Source organism: Protomyctophum parallelum (genome assembly GCF_964188405.1).
Source record: "Protomyctophum parallelum genome assembly, chromosome: 22".
Classification (NCBI taxonomy): domain Eukaryota; kingdom Metazoa; phylum Chordata; class Actinopteri; order Myctophiformes; family Myctophidae; genus Protomyctophum; species Protomyctophum parallelum.
In genome coordinates this window covers 4401525-4424769 of record NC_139714.1, presented here as the reverse complement: position 1 = coordinate 4424769, position 23245 = coordinate 4401525, and the positions used below count along the sequence as shown (strand labels likewise).

At 42.1% G+C, this 23245-nt stretch overlaps 1 protein-coding gene across 1 annotated transcript; it reads left to right on the top strand.

Moving 5' to 3' along the window:
- Window positions 1–321: 321 nt before the first annotated feature.
- Window positions 322–21782, top strand: LOC310853628 (troponin I, slow skeletal muscle-like; the record flags this gene model as incomplete). The annotated part of the gene is made up of 7 exons (XM_083758019.1): window positions 322–375; window positions 5795–5866; window positions 11023–11088; window positions 11275–11406; window positions 14208–14297; window positions 16387–16545; window positions 21372–21782. 7 exons carry the CDS (start codon window positions 322–324, stop codon window positions 21453–21455), a joined length of 657 nt encoding a protein of 218 aa, XP_083614145.1. The 3' UTR covers window positions 21456–21782.
- Window positions 21783–23245: the final 1463 nt, after the last annotated feature.

The following is a 23245-nucleotide window of genomic DNA, read 5'->3' as shown; positions in this document are numbered from 1 at the left end:
CAAAATAAGCTATGCAACCCCCTTATAGCACGCACGCACGCGCACTTACTAACCTGAGAAAATAGGAATATCTTAAGAGCTTTTAGAAGATGAGGAATATTATCATATTATATAAAACTATAGAATACGACAGTATTTGTCAGCTGCATAACTGCATATCTACTGTAAGCTATATGACTTCTTATGAGTTGGTTATTAAAATACATGCACTCAGTCTTAACACCTTTTTATGTGCCACAGTATCACTGTGTGTGTGTGTGTGTGTGTGTGTGTGTGTGTGTGTGTCCTGGAATCTGTGACGTAGAGCGCTTTATTAGCGGCATGGCGCTTCGGGCGCCAGTTGGCGCCATCAGGAAAGGGGTCGCCGGGGAGCCGGTTAATGGGAAATCGTTATGTAAATCCAATCTAATTAAAATTAGAGCCAAGCTAGTCAAGTCTAAGGTATGCACAGGGTGGGGGGGGGGAGGCTGGCGGGTGGTTGTTAAATCATATTATTACCAAAGACTCATCTGCATAACCCGGTCTGCCTTCGCCAGGCATCTCTCTCTCTTGGCACTCATATCGGCCTGCATCTAACAAAATAATGTCACTGTCGGCCAGAAACCTTGCATCTCCATATTTCAACATTAAGCTTTTTTTCCCCTTTTTTTGGCAAATTACTTCATCGTACAACAGTGTGAAGATCTAGCCAACGTGCTCAGAGTCACAACCCATTGTGATGCATCGCATGTTGAGCTTGTAGGGCTATTTGTTTTCTAATATTGAGAGCTAAATGCCATGATTTTAGTTGACTAAAATGTGTTTTGGCGGACCTTGATGCCGTCATAATGGCTGATTATGCACTTGTAGATCGGCTATTTTCAGCATGCAGCAAAGTGTATAATGACTTGGCTTTTACTTATATTGGATATCTTGTCCACTAGTCCCTTCCTAACGTTTTAGTCTATAGTTTTTAATTGTTGACGAAATTGTCAATATATTTAGTCTCAGTTTTAGTCATTATGGCTTAGTTTCCATTTAGTTTTCGTCATGGGATTAGTCGACGAAATCAACACTGATCAGTTGAAACAGCAGTAATTCCTTTTTTCCAACACTTTTGGACATACAAGGTTTCCGCCCGGCAGCAACGGCGAAGGAGGTTTTGATCTCACGTATGCACATTTGGAGGCGAGCCACGAAGCACCGGGCAATTCCGTTCGGTTCGGATCCACCTGATGACAGTTTAAGCTTCAATGAAGGCGGAAATGACAGTGCGTATACGCGCCTTCCTGCATTCTGTTGATCCTGTCCCAATCCTGTCCTAAAGCCAAGGTAAATTCAAGCTTTAGCCTCATCTCTCCGCAATTCATTATTTTCCTCTTAAATCCCCCGTTTTATTTTTTATTTTTTTCCCAGTGCAACAAAATCCTATTAAAAGTGGGATTTTGCCTGGCGCTAATTCCCTTCTCTTTCATGTCCGGTGGAGCGTTCTCCTCTCAACAAGTTTTCTGGAGAAGCTTTCCTGCCGGACGTCGCCGATCTACAAGCTCACAACGTGTTGTTTAGCGACACGTTGTGAGCTTGTATAGATCAGCTATTTCCAAGCGGGCATATGAATCAGGGACAGTATAAATCAGGCTTAAGTAGCCGGCGTGTGCTGTCGTGTCATTCTATCCATCGACAAAAGCTGCGTGCAGATTATCGCAGAGCGTTTGCACCTGTGACGTGGGATTGGGATCCTGTTCCGGTCCACCGGCACGAATTAATGTGCGTGATCCAGGCCCTCCTGCGCATACATGCAGCTGGCGGCACGTCACATCTCATCGTTTTCCTAAAAATGGGATTAGCTTCATGGTTGGCATGAATCAAGGCCTATAGCAGTTAAAATATCTGCCTGTCTTTTGTGATGAGGACAGATTAACGACCTCTTCATCCGCGTGTGTGCGTGCGTGTGTGCATGCGTACGTACGTGTGTGAGAAAGTGTGTGTGCTGTGCATGCTTTAGGTGGCGTCTCTCGTGGCTGCGGGGTTGCAGTCAGCTCAGAGAGAATAGTGCTGCATAAGCCGCGGTATTGGGTTGCCGCGCATCGCTGAATGCACATGTGAGATGGATATTCCTGTTCACGGAACAGGGCATTGTCTGGATTTGTGCCGCGGGTAAATCCGTCGTGTGTCAGAGAGGTAGATGTGCACGTATGCATGCAACGACCTGACCATCCCTGGTCATACTCTGTGTGTGTGTGTGTGTGTGTGTGTGTGTGTGTGTGTGTGTGTGTGTGTGTGTGTGTGTGTGTGTGTGTGTGTGTGTGTGCCACCATTAAGGCCTTTCAAGACTGACACACCCAGTAATTCATTTTCAACGAGAGTCGTGGAGTTTATTTTGGACGTGCGGAGAAGTTGAGGGGTGATTATGCACGCGTATTTTGACAGGCACGGTCCCGTGAAATTGTCGTGCGCTCGCTCGTTTTGTGCACCCGACTATAGACCGGGATTGCGGTGAGCATTATTTGGCGCTATGCGTCCTGCGCCCCTCATGAGCAGACGTTGATCCAGGTGACAACCAGGGGGGCAGTCAGACAGATATTTTGTGAAGCCACTAAGGAAATCGTAGTTTCATATAATGGCCTAAACATGGTCTTGAATATACTAGTTTAAAGTCTCATTTCTAATTTGGAAAATTATGGTCCCATTAATTAAAAAAATGACCATAAAGTCGCGGTATGTTCTGAGGGGCGTGGCTACCGTTACAGTCTATGATCGGGATTCCCCTCCCACTCGAGTCAAAATAAAAACCAACGGAGAAGAAGGGGGGAAGTCCCGCCTCGTTGTCTGGGCCAGCCAATGGCCAGCTGGGCCAAAACGGATCTAGAAAGATGGCGACTTACAGTGCAGGAATAACAGGCTTCATTTTACGTCCATGTTAGACCCGGGGAACGCTTTGTTCATATTTTTTACAGTCTATGTTGACAACGCCTGCGACTGCATCACTCGCTCCCCGTCTTAAAGGTATACTACACAGGCAAGGAGCGAGTGTTCTGACAGCGATATTGCGCGAAGAAATGGTCCTGATGTGGAGCGTCGGCCATTGGGTTGCGACGTATCCACCTTTTTCCTGTAACCCATAAGTCTTGCGTTTGTGTATGCATAAGTACCTCTTTCTCTTGCTTTGTTGCCAGTTTTGCAAGAGAAACAAGTGGCCAGGTCTATGAAACCAAGCACAAATGAAAATAGCTGATCTACAAGCTCACTGCAGCGACACATTGTGAGGTTGTACATCTGTTATTTAAAAACACATTGAGAATAAATCTAAATATTTTAATAAAAAATGCACTGTCCACAATCTGTGGACAATTACATATTAATCTGGGGTTCCTTGATGTGAAGAAATGTGGGAACCACTGGTTTAAACAACATTATAAGCAAGCCCAAATAAGCAACTACTGTACACTATAGAATCAAGCCCCCAAAAACATCAACCAGCTATTGCCAATAATTTATTTGCAAGTGACTTTACTACTTGTGGGGGGGGGGGGGGGGGTACTACCTGTGAGTGGGGAGTGTTGGTCTGATGAATGAATACTGATACTGGATTATGACAGGCAATTCCTGCTGTCAAAATATGACCCCCCCAGTCAAAACATTTTTTGAAATAGACACTCATGCTTTCCAAGGTGTGATTTGCGGTCCTAAGGTTGAATACAAAACCTTAGGTGTGTGTGTGCGTGTGTGTATGTTCCTGGGTTCATCTACAGTATTTACGAGCCCGCGGCCCGTCCCAAGGCAGGGGACTCTGGGGGAGGGAGGGGACAGTGTGTCCAAATATTCTCTGTGACGCCTGTGTGTACTGTCTCACCCCCATGCAGACAGACAGCTCGGCCTGACTGCGGCATGAAGATGGACAGCAACAGCCATATACCCTGTGCCTGTGGTGAAAAAGGTACTCTTTAGGTAAAAGTATCATGCAATGTAAAAATGAATGAGTCCTATGTTAAAGATGTAGGCTTACTTGAGTAAAAGTTTAGTTTAGTTTATTCGCACAATAAAAACTGTAAAAAAAAGGGTAACATCAATAAAAGAGAAATATGTGCAGGTGAGAAAAGAAACCCATGGAGGTTCTCACCAAAGATAATATACAAATATTAAATAGACAAAGTAATCAAACATAGGTGAGTGAGTGAGTGCGCATGCACGCACGTGCAAGCCTGAGTGTGCCTAAGTGAACATGCAAGTCTGTCTGTGTCTGAGTACAGGGTATGACCACTGGCCATACCCTGGATGCGCTCCATCTTTCCGTCGTTTGCCCTCACAAACACATAGGCTACACGCACACACACACACACACACACACACACACACAGCCTCCCCAACAGCTGTTCTTGGCTGCGTACTTCCCACCTGTGATGGTCGTCACCATGGTCCACATTATAATCCCCAATTTGAATTCTTGTCCGGAATTCTCGGCGCCCGTCAGCAGCTCGTAAAGCGCGCTGTTAAGAGATCATGAGCCTTCATTACAGCGTGCGCCACCCGATGCAATTAAACTACGTGATGTGGAAAGGCTGGCACGAGACTCCACAAAGTAGACCGCTTCACAAATACAGTCTTCCGGTATTTACCTCCCAGCAGATTCACTGTGCCATGCAGTGTTGATTTTGACAGCAAATTTAGATTTTAGTTTTAGTCTATAGTCTCTTGAATAGATTTCATTTAGTTTTAGTCACATTTTAGTCACCTGGAATGTTTTAGTGTTTAGTTTTGGTCGTCTAAATATCATCAAGATTTTAGTCAACTAAATCTACAGTTAATTTAGTCAACTATTTTTTTGTTGTTGAAATTGTCAATATGAGAACTGATTCTAAAAAAATGCTTCTAAATCCAAACAGTTTTCTGAAAAACCTATGTTTCTATGTCATTGGTTTTCAAACAATTTCATGTCAAGGACCCCCAAATATATATATGTATTTGGCCGCTGACACCCATCTTAAAATGTGTTGTTCCACTGACCCCAACCAGAGTTATGGGACAGAGCCTCTATACGGCTCCCAGCAAGGCCACAGTTTTCATGGGGTACTGTACTGTACGTGGGAGGCTGGCACACTCTATTCGTGTCTGGGATGTCCAAATAGGAACAGCTTGATAAGTGTTATGGCCGCGACGGCCATTTAAAGAAAGGACATTGCGGTTGATTTGGAGATGCTGTCTGCGTTTTATGAAGAGACGTGCGTGGCCATCAAAGCGCAGCATTAGACCGTGACCTTCAGCCTGTGGGCTAGTGTTTTATGTCCTGCAGCCGCCCCCAAATAACCCCCTGGGTAACTTTATCCGCGTGGGCACCCTCGCCAACCCTCGCAATGAAACAATGTGCAATCATTGGCCCATTACGCATTGTCATGTGCAGCGACTCTCCATCTAAATCGGGTTACTGTGACACAGGTCTGTGATGGAAATAAGTACTCAGATTTTACTCATACTAAAGCTATCAAATTATTGTAGTGGAAAAAACTATTGACTCTTGAGTTGTAGTGGAGTAGAGGTATAAAGTTTATAAAAAAAGAGAGAAAGGGGAAAAACTAAAGACAAAGTATACAAAGTTGTACACAAGTGCAGTACTTGAGTAAATATACTTAGTTAGAATCCACCACTGCCAGAGGTATTGAGGAGAGCAGGGCTCACAGGTGTGAGCACACAATGTGACCAATGTGGGCACGAGAGAGGGCGTCTTAGTGGGCCCTATATTAGCCAGCCACTCATGTGGCGGGGGGGTCCGTATACGTACAGTACCACCCCATGAATCAATCACCCCGAAATTCATCAGACACTTTACAGTATAGCTGATTTCACGACCAAAACGCTCGACCTCCAAACTGAATTGCCTCTCAATAACAAGGTAAGTTCTTGGACCACGATGGCTTGCATGCGGAAGGTTTCGTTGCGTAGGGGGGGGGGGGGTTCAGAATTCAGATGCAGAGTATAATTAGATTAATAGTGGTCTTCTTAAGGGTCTGTCAGACTCAGTATTAACACCTGTGTGTGATGGTTGCTGAAACCTCTGTCATTCTCTGCTTGTGTTTGTTTGAAGTTCCTGCAGGCACTGGCGTCCGTCGTCCTCTCCTGAGTCTTGTGGAGGTCACAGCTCATATCTTCCTCTTGTATTTACAATGAGAAACTCGTCCAATAAAAACGCCTTTTATAGGTGTCACATAGCTTGATCATAAAACGAAGCATTTCCTCCGTTCCCCTCCCAACCATATAATTCGTACTCATTTGCAACCTGAGATGCTCCTATAATGAGTGTGTGTGTGTGTGTGTGTGTGTGTGTGTGTGTGTGTGTGACTGTGTGTGTGTGTGTGTGTGTGTGTGCGCGCGTGCGCGGGGGGGGGGGGTGTGGGCGTGCGAGGGCGCATAAATTATTGACCTGGGCGACAACAAGGCGACCTTGTTAGGGATTCTCAGTGAAACAGTTGAGTTACAACTCTACGTGGACAGCTTTCTCCTGTCTACACCAAATCTCTTCGCCAAAAATATCCAGTCTGGAAGCTCGTAATCAAGCTTGTAGCTTGTAAATGTTCCCCACCAGAATTGTGATGCTGGGGCTCAAGTGCTTAACGTCAGGGCTAGGTGTGGTGAGATTATGGTTAGTATAGAGAGACTCTGGACAATTGCTTTTCATGTCGCCACAAACATAGTAAGACAAAATGTACTTCTTTGTGATGGGAAGCAAATAATGCTCGTTGCTCACACAGGTGGCTAGCCATGTGTCATATACAGTTGAGGTGGGTGGAGGCGTGTGTGCAGAAGCACACTCAATTCAATTAAATTCAAAGGGCTTTATTGGCATGAGAAAAAATACGTTTACATTGCCAAAGCAGAAAGAACACACTCACCGTAGTTCCCTCAGCCCCGGTCGGCGCGCTTTAGTGGCATGTGCCAGATACACTGGAGCACGGTGTCACACAGAAGGTTCTCTGCGTGTAATTTCACCCTGGTTATTTCAAGGTCCATTAAGGTGGACATAGCCTCTTTCACATACTTCTCTCGTTCCATGCTCACACAGGGGTGGGTACACACACACACACAAACAGGCACACGGACATTGTAAGCTGGATGTAGAAGTGGTTGCACCACTTAAAAATCACACCAGTGTGAACCAAGTGGTGCAACTCCCATCTATTGGTTCTCTGTATCGTTCCAATTTGTATCATTCCAATTTCTTCTCTGTATCGTTTCAATTTCTTCTCTGTATCGTTTGCGTCCAGCAGGTGGCAGCCATGTCACATACTTCTCTCGTTCCATGCTCACACAGGGGTGGGTACACACACACACAAACAGGCACACGGACATTGTAAGCTGGATGTAGAAGTGGTTGCACCACTTAAAAAGAGACAACGTTTCGATGTATCAGTCACATCTTCGTCACAGGAGCTAAGCGGAATTCCGAGGGGAGGGGACATTTGCAAGGTCATTTTGGGGAGACTAAATGCATTATTATTTTTCGTCTTCTTCACCTCACACACTCTCTCTTCTTCACTGTCATTCGATTTCCTCCAAGGACCCAATTAACCCCACCGAGTGAACCTCCGTCCCTCTCTCAAGTAGCCTCATTTGTGCGTGCGATGAGAGATACGAGGTCAGGCCGAGGCCTTGTCCGTACAACTCCCAGTGGTAATAATGTTTCCTTGTCGATATCGTAGGACACCACACGGCCACGGTGGGGCCAGCGTGCATGTGTGAAAGACAGCGGGCTGGCTCCATGAGGGAGAAATAATGACCTCTTAATTATTTACCTTCTGATCGTCTCCGCTGCGTCATTGCGATCCACGTTCACACATTGTCAAACCACGGCCCTCCATAGTGGTCGAAGGGGCCGAAATCGATGGTGCCAAAATTGCAAGCAACTTGCCACTTATTCTATCTATTACTTTTGATTAATCAATTACTCGAGAAGCACCTTTTATGAAACCTTATTTCATTTTTCGGTCAACAAATCAACAACAAATAACTACACTAACTACAGCCGATTTACAGGCTCACAAGACATCATAGAGTTTATAGATCATAGATTTACGAGCTTGCACATTAGCTTGTACATTATCTTGTAGATAGCTATTTTTGAAAAATGTGGTACAAATCTGTGCAAATCTGGCGCAAATTAAAATGTTTACAATCTTTGCTTCTGGGGGGTGTCCCTGGAACAACATATTTTCAGATGGTGGGTCCTCGGCCAAATACAGACAATTCTGGGGGTCCACTCTGAGCACCACTGACATAGAAACATAGGTTTTTCAGAAAACTTTTAGGATTTAGAAGATTTTTTTTTATTCGGCCTCAGTCTTAAATGGGTTCGTGCATGTGAATATTCCTGGTGAAAGTGACACATGATCCAACGAGGGAAATAAATAAAATATCCCATGAAATATAACACCATTGTGGATGTGTAGCCCATCATAATCCATAATCCATATTATCACCACGGCGTGTATTATTAACACAGCACATCATGCTTACATTACTACATTACCATAATATCATTACACAACACATATAATCATATTCATTAGAGTACTCAGTACAGTAATGGATAAGTTAATAAAAACCAATGAAAAAATAAATCACGCACCGCAACATGGTCTTCCATTAAGAGCCCTTAAGAACGATGTAATGGAACCTAATCAAATCTCATGATCTTGCACTGCATGCGTGCCATATGGTGTCCCAATCCTCAGCGTCAATTTAGCTCGGAGAGTCTCCAAATGGGAACCAAATGGACTCCGAGCTGAATTACGGACTGAGGATTTTAGTGTGTGTATACTGTGTATTAAGCTAAGGTACCACAGCTGTGAATGTAGGGCGGCCAATTTCAGTGGTGGAGAGTATAAGTACATCTGCTACTCGAGTGCTGCACTTAAGTACACCTTTGTGGTACTTTTACTTCACTTGAGCTATTTCCATTTTATATACTTTATACTTCTACTCCCCTATACATCTCAGAGGCAAATATTGTCATTTGTACTTAATATTTTAACACTTTAATTATTTAACACCTTTAATTAGTCTTTCAGCGCCACCTGGTGGTCACCAGTTTAGGCTCTGAGTGCCAATTATCCCATTATAAAAAAGAAATAAATTGTAATTCTGTTATGCATGTAATGTGCAATGTGCATGTCATCACATGTACACCAGATTAGAGGAATTTTCAAAATATGGAAAAAAAGAGAATAAAACATTCCCCAAGGGATCACGTCTTGTCGTCCGTGGCATCCGGTCCATAATTGGCAATTAGACGTCTTGACGTTTTTGGCTCTTAAACTGTTTTAATGTACTTTCTTTATTATTATTACAAAATAACCAATTATACCGTATTTGTTATGTAGGCTATTTGGGAAAAAAATAGCATATCTACAAGCTCACATCGCGTGACAATGCCACACATTGTGAGCTTTTAGATCTGCTATTATTTCAATATTTTGGCAAATTTGAATAAAATCTGTGACATTTGTGATTCATATTTCAGTTTATATATTATATATTGTTTACTTTGGTATACAGTACATTTTGATTCCAGCACCTCAATTTACGTTTTGAATATTGGCGTTTTACATCCATATTTCTCGATCAAAACCCCCGCTCCTAACCACGGTTATGTTGGCTCTCCTCCCCCACCAGGAACATCTGAACAAGGTCAGCCATGTCTGAGGGGTGAGTGTCACGTCTACATGCCTGAGCATCTCAAAGCCGTCTATCAACTTAACTATGTCCTTGTCAGTTTGGAATCGAGGGCACAAAGTGACATGACTCTCTCTCTCTCTCTCTCCCTCTTACTCCACCCTCCCCATGCATTTCGGTGTCATCGCCCATCTTTAAATGCAGACCCGTAAGAAGAATTTCTGGCTCTTTGGCTTGCCGTCCCTAAACATTGCACCTGCTGCATGCAGTCTTATGACTGTTTGGGTGCCAAAACATACTGATTAAAATCCCTAAGTATACTGGCTTCAGTGTTGTAACTATATGTAGGCCTACTGTATGTGATGGATGGCTGTCTGGCACAGTAGTTCTCAATAGTGTTGATTTTGTCGACTGTATACTATGACAAAAAATGATGGTCCACTACCTTTTTTCCACTGACAAAAACTAAAAAGAAAATAGACTAAAATGTTAGGAAGGGACTAGTGGACAAGAGATCCAGTATAAGTCATTTTGCACTTGGTTGCATGCTGAAAATAGCTGGATCGGCTATTTCCAGCAAGTGTAAAATCAGCCATTACGATACCATCAACTGTAGATTTTGTTGACTAAAACTAGACTAACACTAAAACATTTCAGATGACTAAAACTAAATGAAGTTTTATTCCAAAGACTGACTAAACTAAAATCTAAATTAGCTGCCAAAACAACACTGGTTCTCAAACCGTTTAGTGTTTACATTGAAATGTGTTTAGTTTGGCCACGGACAACCATCTGAAAATATTTAGTGCCAGGGGACCTTAGAGTTTTATATCAACTCTAAGGTCAAAGGTGCAATGCTGATTTTGAATGATTAACTACGACAATTTCTGTAAAATACGATAATTTCCCCCCCAGGGGTAACCGAACCCCACTTTGAGAACCACTGCTCTAGCAAAACTCTAGCTTGTCATTTAAGAATAATTGCATGTTGGTTAGTGGCATTTTGAGTTCAACTCATACTAAGTAAACGTATTTTCTTTTTAAAATAAATAAGTGGTGATGAAATTGGCAAACCACCATGTTTTTATTATTATTATTATTAGTAGTAGTATAGTAGTGGTGGTGGTGGTGGTGGTGGTGGTGGTAGTAGTAGTAGTAGTAGTAGTATTCGGAATACTACTATCATAAACAGGGGGAATACTGTATTCCCCCTGTTTATGAAAGAGCTAAGAGACGAGGAGACTCCTGTTACTGATCGCAATGATTACCCTACAATCAGAAAGTTGAGCTAAAGACAAACCTTTTATCAAAGAGTGCGTGTAGCTCTCTACAGCTGAATTCATAAAACAAAAACCAAGAGCTTTCTCCTTTTTGTTTCAGAGAAAGCAAAGGAAAGAAAAACTAAAAGAGAAATTGTACACAGCAACCCGCAGACTACTGCTGAAGGTAAATACACTCCGTCAAGGACCCTCAACTATGTACATGCATTTAGCCATAGACCCCTATTTCAAAAGAAAATGTGTGCCAGGGTCCCCCATCATGTTTGTGTTGTTATAGAGGTGACGCCAAAAGAGACGACTAAAATGTATGTTGCGTATGACTTGAATAAATGATCACTTTCTTTATTGACAGGGTAAGCTTCTGAAGAGAGCTGAAGTCTTGTTGGCCGAGGAGCAAAAAGCAAAGGCTATCGAGAGGGAAGCAGCTATAAATAAAGCAGCGCCACTCCCCAAAGTCTCCGGACTGTCTGTCAAGGAGCTCCAGGTATAGGCCTACTCGCGTGTGCACATGGTTGAAATCGTTCAGCAGAGCTCCCTATAGTGCAGGTCAGGGTCTTCAATGTTTATCAGGCCAAGGACCACTTAGCTGAGAGCGAGACGAAGCAGGGATCACCACTACCTACATTGTGTAAACTTATATCATATCGTCACTGTCCGGGTGGAAAGTAAACAATTCATTTTTTAATATTACTATTTTAAACATTTTAAAATGCCTACAGGTACAGTTTAAAGGTCAATGGGGGCTGGCTCTGCTGCTGACCCAGTGTCTCATCTGTCCGTCTCGCCTGCTGTTATTTTATGTCGTTTTAAGTGATCGCACCCTCATTCTCTTTGTGGTAAAGTTCAACGTCGGTATGATACTTTGCCTGGCTGTGTGCCTTCTCAGTTGTTTAATCGCTGAAGTATGGAGTTTAAAGCATGGGAAGGTCTAAATGTGATGATGGGCAGGGAAACTAAGCAACAGCGTACCCCCCTGTCACACCCCTCTCCATCTTTTGCTAATGATCTAAATATCATTTTCAGCCATTTGATAAGAATGTGCTGAGTGTGATAGTGTAGAGTGTGTCCTATTTCACTTAGTGAACATGAAATTGTAGCTAGCCTGTCCTGTATTAAGCCCAACGTGGCCCCTGGGGCCAGATGGCCTTAGAGGTATAGAGTGTTGAAAGAAAATGTTCATGAACTTAAAGTATTGTGTTGAAGCTATTCCAGTAATTGCTTGACTCTCTAACAATGCCCAATTTATGGAAAATGTCCCCAAGAAGCCCAGAGCCATTGAATTAAAAGACTTAGATCACATCCAATTTGCTTATAAAAGCCAGAGAGGAACTGATCAGCCTGTTTAACACCCTGTCAAAGCCTCTCCATTCCCCTCCCACTTTGCCAGGGTCCTTTATATTGATTTTACCTCTGCTTTCAACAGCATGCAGACACACACACACACACACACACACACACACACACACACACACACCCTTCTGCAGAGACTCATAGGGGTAAATGGAGGTATTATCCATCTTGTCAGAGACTTCCTCTCTGACCGTGAATGCTACTCGGTCCGACATCACTGTGCTTAACACTAGTGCTCCGCAGGGGACTATCTTATCCCCCTTACTTTTCTCCTTATGCACAAATGAATTCCAGTCAGACCAAGATATGTTTTGTTTGTTTAAGTATGTGGTTGATATCATATGGCCCTGGTTGGGGGACAGCGGGGGAGGAAGCATACAGAGCATAATGTGTCATCTCTGCAGAACTGGTGCGATTAAAGCTCCTTAGGGATCAATGTGACAAAAACAAAATAACTTGTCATTCATGAAAAGGAACCTGTGCAGTCTATTACAATTAGTGGACAAATAGTGGAGGTAGAACAATTTTAAGGCACATACAGTATATTGTATATATAACTCAAGATTTTTTAAACTTGTAACCAACACCTCCACCTACTATGCAAGCTCAACTCCTTTAGAGTGAGCAAGAATATCATGGACAGAATCTACAAGAACCTAGCTGATAAGAGGGAATCTTGACTGTTAACATGGCAATGTGGTATTGCAATCTTAATGTAATTGTAAAAGGAAGAAGCAAGCAGCAGGGAATAGTGATAGCCTCAAAAATCATTGGGAAGACAGAGAAACAATTAAGTTGTATATCTACAAGGAAGTACAAGTGACCCACTCTGCAGGGAGTTCAAACTACTTCCCTCTGGTAGATGGTACAATATACCAAAAGCTAACATTTAAAAATACCTTCACTCCTAATGCCATTAAGGCACTAAATGATGCCAAAATCACTAAAAGATTTGTAATGTATTTGCCACTGTTGTCCTGCTTTTTTTCCATGAAGATAATTGTGTGTAAGTGTTGTTGCGGTTTGTTGTTATGTTTATGAGACCAAAGACAAATTTCCACATTGTGGACAATAAATGAAACTAACTAACTAACTAACTACTAGTGAAAATAGCACTCTTATGGTGAACTTGTATTTACGTGCTGTGATGTTAGTATGATATCCACTCCCGAATATTGCATTTCTGTGTCAGCATGGTCCCCTAACAGTACAATAACACTAGCTAAACTTCACAATGCCAATAGCCATAAAGAAACACCTGCAGTGTTCTCAACCCGTTAAAGCTTGTGTAATAGGTATTCTTTCCAATTGTGTCTGCTCATGCATACGTGTCATCACTTCAAATTTTACTCGTTTATCCTGTAGGGCGGCCTATGATTTATCTTCCCTGATTGGATGACATTAGTATTCCAACCTCTGTTTGAGAGAAAATGCATTACTGGTGGATTTCGTCAGGGAGACCCCTGTTACTGAACAGACCACTTTCTGCCACTTGAAGCCTTATTCTTTGTCTTCGATGGTAATGCACGCCAAAAATAGCCAATCTACAACTTGTACAATAGGCTACATCAGCTCTCTTTAGCACAAAATATGCATTAGCTGTTCCCTACCTCCTGCAATGTGACATGGGTGTATTTGTAATATTATATATATATATATATATATATATATATATATAATATATACATACACACATATATGCATCTTGCCACCTGCCTCACTGATGGTTCAAAGCCAATACTTTTACATAACGGTGTTATGTAGAATCACATACATGCATGCACGCACATGTGCACTCGTATGCACACACGCACACACACACACACACACACACGCACACGCGCACGCGCGCGCGCACACACACGCCAACCTTAATGCCTTCAACATTTCTTGAAGGAAGGTTTAAAGGAGATTGCGTCTGTTCTCTCTGCACAGGAGCTCTGCGAGGATTTGCACCAGAAGATCGACAGTGTGGATGAGGTGCGCTACGATATGGAGCTCAAGGTGGCCAAGAATGACAAGGAGGTATATGGGTCTTTGTAATGGAAATGAGACACAAAAAGCCCCATTTAGACTCTGCCGCATAACGGTGCCGCATGCCCCAAAACGGATGCTCTACAACGGTGGTTCGAGGGGGTCAGTCAACCACTTGAACTCTATTTTGTACATGGACTATTGGGTGGCACGTTGCGATCTTGTTAGATATGCTATTTTCCAAAAATCTTGAAATACATAAACACAAGTCTTGTACTGTCACAAAATCTTTTCAGATGGGGGCATATTCATTTGGGGGTCTACATGAAAACAATGTAGCTTAGAATGTGTCCGTGGCACGTTCTGAGCTATCATGTATTTTCGGAGTGCGAAGCCGTCATACGACGAATTGTAAATCACATTTTAACTGTGTTATTGATTGCCGCTAACTGCACTTGTGGCTCACCTCAGGTACCCCCTGTGTGCCTTTTGAAGATGAAATGGCCCGCTCTCTCATTTCAAAGATTATATATATTTATGTCTCTTTCTCCGAGTCCGACCCAAGCGGAATTATGACTTTCCATTATCTGAACTCATTGGGAAACGCATGAGGATCACATCAATCCTACGTATAAAAGCCCACGTGTCATGTCTGGTATTCTTTATTGCATAGGCTCAGTGATGTGAAATAACACGGCAAAGACCTTTTTATTATTACTCAGGCTTGCATAGTGATGTGTTCCAAGGACACAATCACTGATGCTGACACTTGTATTTGACATGGCAAAAGGCCAATGAGAACTAGAAATATAACATTGTAGTTGTATCCTAGGGGTGGCTGGGTTAGAAAAGATTAGAAAACCGACAGTTATAACTGCTAACCAATCTTGCTCATGTAGATTAATCAACTAACCGAGAAGCATAGGTATTTTCTTATTTCTTATATACTGTATCAATGAATCGACAATTATGTTACCCCTTTTTCTCCTCAGTTTAGTCAAGTTAAGTTAAGAGTAAGACAAAAAATTCCTCCACACGCACGCATGCACACACACACAAACGCACGCTACCCTACTGGCTCACCTGCCAGTGAGGGTGGTCATGGGCATACCAATAACAATATAATTAGTTATTTTTCAAGATTGTAGGTATTGTATTGTTTGTTCCAAGAGAAAGTGATATGGCCCCATAAGTATTAACCACTTACTTATTTATTCACCTGTGATAATCTGTTCATTAGGCCAATATGTTCTCTTCACATTTTGTGAATGAAGACTCATTTTGTAACGTCATCATTAATCACAATGTGTTCATTGGCCTTAGATACTACGTGTTTCCTTGATTTTTAGACTAGTCGTGTAGTCTGTTAGAAAATAAATGTGTAAACGTTTCAAAATAATACAGATTTTTTTTGCTTGCAGCCCTTGGACTTTTGGAATTTTGCTGAGTGGCCCCTGAGCCATCTTAAGTTGAATAGCCCTGCCCTAGATGGACGGAGTCCGGTTCTAGTGTCTTTTCTGTTTTCTCTCTACATTAAATAGCCTATAGCCTCTCTGAAAATCGCCGATCGTCAAGCTTGGTGACCTGCTATTTTCTGCAAAGGTCTTCCCTGCAATAAGGATGCTGGGGTTTAAGTAGTTAATTGTAATGGAGGCAAAAGGTTGAAATAATTGTGATACTGACTTGCACTCATATTGCCCAGCCAGACTTTATCTCCTATACCATTATTATATTATTATGTAGTGAATGATGTCTTTAAAGGATTTTGATGGGCTGTTTTGTGAGGTCACGGTGACCAGAGCTACTCCTAATCAGTGTATCCTTGTGTCCAAGTGGATGCGCTTGTGCCAAATGCCAAGCTGGGTGCATACACATGCATGGGTGCACGGATGTAGGCTACTGTTTGGACAGAAGTATTATGGACGGATGGACAGCCCAAAAACAATGCCGTCCACAGGCATAACAACATTGTATTCCAATGTACTAATACCATGTCACCTTTGGTGACAGAGCGTAAAAAATACTTTTAACACAAATATCTTAATGGGATCACTGGAACACAATATTTTCAGATGGGGGTGATCTGGGCCTCCACCTTTCCTATGAAAAAAAAAATCCAAGACCGAAATTCTCTCCCCAGATCGAGCAGTTGACTGCCACGGTGCTGGCCATGAAAGGCCATAAACGTCCCAACCTGAAGCGTGTGAAGAAGGGTGTAGACCTGAGTTTGGAGGCCAAGCCCACTTCCAAGGCTGACTACAAAGCCAACCTGAAGACCGTCAAGAAGGAGGAAGAGAAGGTGAGTTTATAGGGCAATGGTTATTACAGTAAAATGCTGGCTAATCAATCAATTACTGTGAAAATACCTGTACTGTACTGTACTGTACTGTACTGTACTGTACTGTACTGTACTGTACTGTACTGTACTGTACTGTACTGTACTGTACTGTACTGTACTGTACTGTACTGTACTGTACTGTACTGTACTGTACTGTACTGTACTGTACTGTACTGTACTGTACAAGCCCTCCTCCCTGGCCTGTGTGTGTCTGTGTGTATGGCTGTGCAACAGTGACACTTGGTGGTGAACGCTATAACGCCATTTTCGTGCTCGGACACAGCCAGGGACAGACCCAGGGACACAACCACAGAGCTGTCTTTAGTAGTGGTTGTACCACTACTACTGTACTGTACTGTCATCATAACCTTTATTTAAACTCGGAGTACAATTGAGGGGCAGGCCCTCATTTTCAATGTAGCCGAAAAACACAAAATCAACAACATACACTAAATACAGCAATATCAAATGAATTGTAAAAAATAAAGTGTCCAAAGCTATGAATGAGTTAATGAAGTGGTTGCACCACTTAAAAACAGAACTACATTATATTGTATAAGAATTGGGCTTTCTCAATGTTTTAAATGTTGGAAAAGGTGTTTGAACAGTAAAGTCTGCCCACTGTTAATATAATTTATATATGATTCATCATTATCTCAATAGTCTAAGCATATAAATCATATACTGCATATAATAAAATAAGTAGGCCTACGCATATCCTGGAAATATGTACTTTCATTATCCTTCAATTTGAATTAGTTATTATGGTCAGGAATGTGCATTCATTTTGGATAAAGTGCTGTAAAAATAGGTACATAAATTATTGTAATCATTGTGACATGATGATTGCAATCGGAAAGTAATATCTTAAACGGACATCAGCTTTGTCCAAGCTTCCCTCAGCAGAGACATCAGAGTAGCACACAAAAACTAATATCTAATATAGTGTATGTGAAGTGTGTGGATTAGACAGTTCCTCAAATACAGACATCAAATGGCAGCAGAGAGCAAATATGCAGATGTGACATTTGAAATAGTAGCAGTGCTTTGCTAGTGCAATGAAAATAGCTACAAGCTGTGAGCTTGCAATTGATTGAAACCTTTATTTATTCTCGAAAGAGCAATTGAGGTTCTCCCTCATTTTCAATGCTGACGAGATTACATTATATAAAACAATTTAAAGACATGCAGGTTATAAACACAAACAAATCTTCATGTAAGGCAAAGACATATTATATAGACAATGAGACAAACATAAATTAAAAACAGTTACATATTGAGGTAGGGAGGTTCAGAAGAAGGTTGTTAAATTGACCATAGGATATTGGGGTATTCATTTTCAATGTTTGCTGTAAAGTGTTCCATGTGGTTGGGGCATCGAAGCAAAAACAATTAAGCTATTCCCTGGAACTACATATTTTCAGATAGGGGTCTGCAGCCATATTCAGATGATTCTGGGGGTCCTTGACGTGAAAAAGGTTGAGCACCACTAACATAGAAAATAGGTTTTTCAGAAAACTGTTTAGAAGCCATTTTTTTCATCGGCCTCAGGTCTAAATGGGTTAAGCTGTTTTGGGTGGTCACAGTGTAAATTTGTATTTAAATTACTTAAATAGTACAGTACTTGAGTACTGCCCACTGCTCATTGAAAGTATATCTGCATGCGGCATGATATATATATATTTTGCTCCAGGAATGAATCACTCACTTCCGTGTTCTTTCTTTCGAGGCAGCACGTTTGATAAGATGCAGCCACGGTTAGCATTTGAAATCAAAGCCGCACACAGTATTTTCTACTGACCTTCCCCCCAACACCTCCTACTCGCCCTAAAAAGGAAATGACATTTGAAAAATATGAGGATTAAAGGGGACCTTGCCCCCAATTCTGAGAATGTCACCGTGTAATGGAATTGGCATACATGCGGTTTAAATGTAATGTAGTGCCATTCTCCTTTGGTCGCCGATCCTTTCTCGTATAGAAGGTTATTACTGAGGTGCTTGTGTGCGCAAATGTACTAATCAAACATGTTGGCGGCGCTGAACGCCCTTCTGAGAGAAACTTTCATTTAGCATGCCGTCGTCACTTTCCGGAGGAATCCTTGTATGTCCAAAAGCGTTATGTTTCGGGAAACGGGGAAGAAAATAACCTGTGTTCAAAAGGCTTAATTGTCGTTATCATTGAGTCACAACTCACAAGCTCTTGTTTCATTAGTTTGATATTTATAAAACATAATTTCACTTTAAAAAAAAATCAGAGATAGCAAAAATGTCAGATCTACAAGCTCACAACGCACCACGATGCAACATGTTGTGAGCTTGCCGAGCTGCTTCCTTCACTACTATATTGCGTGACACCCCTGTACCACATAGTAGGGCAGTTATCTGATGGGGGGGGGGGGGGGGACAAAACATACAAAGGTTGAAAAATGGAGATACAAGGTTTCTGCATGGCAACGATATAATTGATTCAAATGTTTTGCCATTATGCTCAAATGTTCTGCTAAGGAGACATGTGGTGTAGCTGTCCCTGTTTCCATGACTCCTACTACTACTCAAAGTCACCCTAAATGTCACACGTCCACACACACACACACACACACACACACACACACACACACACACACACACACACACACACACACACACACACACACACACACACACACACACACACACACACGCTCGATCACTCACTCACTCACTCACTCACTCACTCACTCACTCACTCACTCACTCACTCGCTGTCTCTCTCTGCCACTGTCCCTTCACTTCTCTCCCTCTTCGGCCTCTCCCTCCCTCCCTATCTCTTCTGCTCTTTTTCTAGATTCAAGATTCAAGACTTTATTGCCATGTCAACAGAGTTGATTGGAATTTGTTTCAGTGCACTAAAAACATACATACGATACATACACATATTCACATCACATAATCAGACAGAACACGATACAAAAGTACAGACATCATATGAGGGGGACCGATAAATAAGAAGAATGCAAAGCGTTACAATTCATGTTGAATAAATAAAAAGCAAATTCATCACATTTCATCGTTTTACAAAGCAGCTTCACGCTGTAAAGTGCGAGTGAAAAGAGGGTCAGCATTCAAGAGGCGAACAGCCTCGGGATAAGTGCTGTTCTTAAAACGGGAGGTATTGCACTTTAGAGACCGGAGTCTCCTACCTGAGGGCAGGGGTGCGAAAAGAGAGCAGGCAGGGTGGGAGGGGTCGGCGATCACCTTCTGCATTCTGCGCTTAGTGCGTATGGTGTAGATAGAGGAGACGGATGGGAGGTCCAGGCCAATGATTTTTGACGCTGTGCGTACCACCCTTTCCAGCCGTTTCCTCTCTAAGACGGTGGTGTTGCCATACCACACTGTGACTGAGAAGACGAGGACACTCTCCACAGTGGCTCTGTAGAAGTGAACCAACGCCTCCCCAGTCACACCGAACTTCTTTAAGAGGCGTAGGAAGTGAAGCCTCTGTTGGGCTTTACTCAAGATGTTACAAGTGTTAACTTCCCATTTCAGGGAGCAGCATATAGTGGTGCCAAGGAATTTAAAACTGTCAACCCTTTCGACAGGCTGGTCATCGATAACCAGGGATGGGGGCATAATCCCCTTTTTCCGGAAATTAAAGATAATTTCTTTGGTCTTAGCCAGGTTTAGGATAAGGTTATTCGAAGTGCACCAGTCTACGAGGGCTGCCACCTCGGCCCTATAGGCTGATTCGTCACCATTTTTAATATAGCCAACGACAGTTGTGTCGTCTGCATATTTAAAAAAAGAAACAAATTGAGAATGTGAAATAAAGTCATTGGTATAAAGTGCGAAGAGGAGGGCTGAGAGAACACAGCCCTGGGGGGCCCCAGTGTTAAGAGTCCTGGATTGGGAGAGCATGTTGCCAATCTTAACCACTTGCTTCCGGTTTGACAGAAAGTCTAAAATCCAGAGACAAAGAGAGTGATTAATACCCATGGCCAAGAGCTTATCAAATAATTTGGTGGGCAAAATCGTGTTAAACGCAGAACTGAAATCAATAAATAAAACTCTAACAATAAAACTCTCTTCTATTCTCTGTCTCTGCCTCACCCTGGCTGTGGCCTTGAATTGTTTCATGCAGCTAGAAAGAAAGGTATAAAAGCTTTGTGTGCGTGTGTGTATATATTATATATTAATTTACTTATATTGATCGTATAAATAATTTAATTTACAGTACAGTTTTGCACACTCAATTCATAATTAACGTTCCAATGTTTTGCTCTGGCTCATGGACTAATTCCTATTGGGAACCAGCCAGTGGAAAAGGTCTGAGAGTGTACCAAATGAACATTCCTGTGTTCTTGACTGTGCACCTTTATGTTCCCACAGGGACAGAACACATGGACAAAAACACTGGTCTAGACTGGGCCAGGTCCTGGGCCTGTTATGTCAGGAGGCCCTGGATCATGTTCATTGCCTATCTGTCCAAGAGCTACTCAAGCAAAACCCAGGCCCACACATGTCTGTAGTTTGTTCCAGACACTTATTGATCAGAAAAAGCAGACTTGTGTACACCTGTGGCCTGGCTAACCTGCTTGTGTGTGTGTGTGTGTGTGTGTGTGTGTCTGTGTGTGTGTGTGTGTGTGTGTGTGTGTGTGTGTGTGTGTGTGTGTGTGTGTGTGTGTGTGTGTGTGTGTGTGTGTGTGTGTGTGTGTGTGTGTGTGTGTGTGTGTGTGTGTGTGCGTGTGTGCGTGTGTGTGCGTGCGTGCGCGTGCGTGCGCGTGCGTGCGTCCTCTCTCTCACCACCACAGAAGGAGGAGGTGACAGATTGGCGTAAGAACGTAGAAGCCCTGTCTGGTATGCAGGGCAGGAAGAAGCTGTTTGCCCAGACATAAAGACATCAATAGTGCCCACGCACTATCAAAACCCTGCGTGTTAATTTCACTCTACTTTTCTTTTTTACACTTAGTTAAATTTACACTCTGAATTTTGTTGTGTCTCCTTTCTATGCTGTGTGCAGTATAGTATACGCCGACTAAGTAGGCAAATAATAATAATGAATTATTATGAATTAATTATACAACGTACACGTTGTATAGGTTGAAAAACTAACAATGTGTGAATGTAAATCAGTGGAGGTGGCTTTTCCATGTTTGTGTGTCGGGCTGCCGCCTGCAACAGAAACTGATTTTACACGATTATAATAAAATATGAAATTAATAATCAATCAATTTATTGTGGGCAAGTCATTAAAGGCAAAAAGTGTGAAGAAATGTCAGAAATAGTGAAAATAGCATGTTATTTTTGCATGACACTTTTGAGCTTAAAGTAGGCTATACAATATACAATAAGCTTAAGTGGTTAATATTCAATTATTTGATTAATCGATTATTTGATTAATCAAAAATGGATTTAATAAAATAATCATTAAGAAAGTAACTGATAATGTTCCATTCCAATTCCATTTTCATTCAGAAACATGAATGAAATTGAATTCCACAACTGGGTGGTTTTACCCTTTATTTCCCTGCCATACAAGACACTCTCTGATGTGGCAAAATGCATTTCAGTTCTACCTATGTGTACGTGTATTATACACACTAAAAGAGCTGGTGAAATATTGTAGCTTCAGTGTTAATCATTGGCAAATTCATTGTTATTCATAATACCAAATGTATCTGTTCACAATGCTTTCTTACATGCACTACTAACTTTCGCCTGTGAGTGGCAGTATAGGTTAGGATGCTGAAGCAACTCAGCACAATCACCGTCACCTGCTGCTCCAGACCATAGCCGCTCAGGTCTAAATGGAACACACAAGGTAAACAAAATGACTTAACGTAGTCAACTTTATCGTGTATTGTATTTGTATACGAAATACCGTTCAGTTTAATTGAGGGCTGAGGCGTGGGGACTTTAGGCTTTAATATGCAGCAGCAGCACGAAGGCACAGGGTGCAGATATTAATATAAAGCATACAGTATAGTTATAGTAGCTATACTGCTACAAATTGACACAATGGTGGAACTGGCGTGCTACTGTATAGCAAATCTAGTCTGCACTCTAGAAGTTATTGAACTGTCACTCTGAAATCCCCTGCCCTATTAATGTTCAAAGTGCGTAAAGAAGCACAGAATCAAACTAATATAAAAAGGCTTTAAATGTCTGACTGGCCAAATCGGTTATCAGTAGGCCTAGATGATATTGCACTAAATGTAGGCTATATCTATTCATTGCTATAGCGTTTGTTCAGCAACTGCGGTCTCCCCGTCAACAGAAAAAAACATGTTCAGGTTGGGATACCAATTATTATCCAATCAGGAACGAGAACTCATACAGGATCAAGAAGTGAAATTGGATGACATAAAACAAATATAAAGCAGACAACATTGGTACTTGGAACACTATGAATTGAAGATGATAAATAAACGAGTACTCTCTCCTGTTTGCATGAAATTGTAAAAACTGTATAGCACAAAAAAAAGACAATTAAGTAAAAAGAAAAAACAGCTTTCTCAAAGTCACTGTAGTTGAATTCATTTTGGCCTAATGCATAGGCTACCCTACCAAACTGGGGGTCCTTGAATTTAAAAGGTTTACAGCACTGGTTCTCAGAGTGGGGTCCAGGGGCTCCCAGATGGTCATGCAGGGGGTTCCACGGGTCCTAAGCCTAATTATCTTTGTG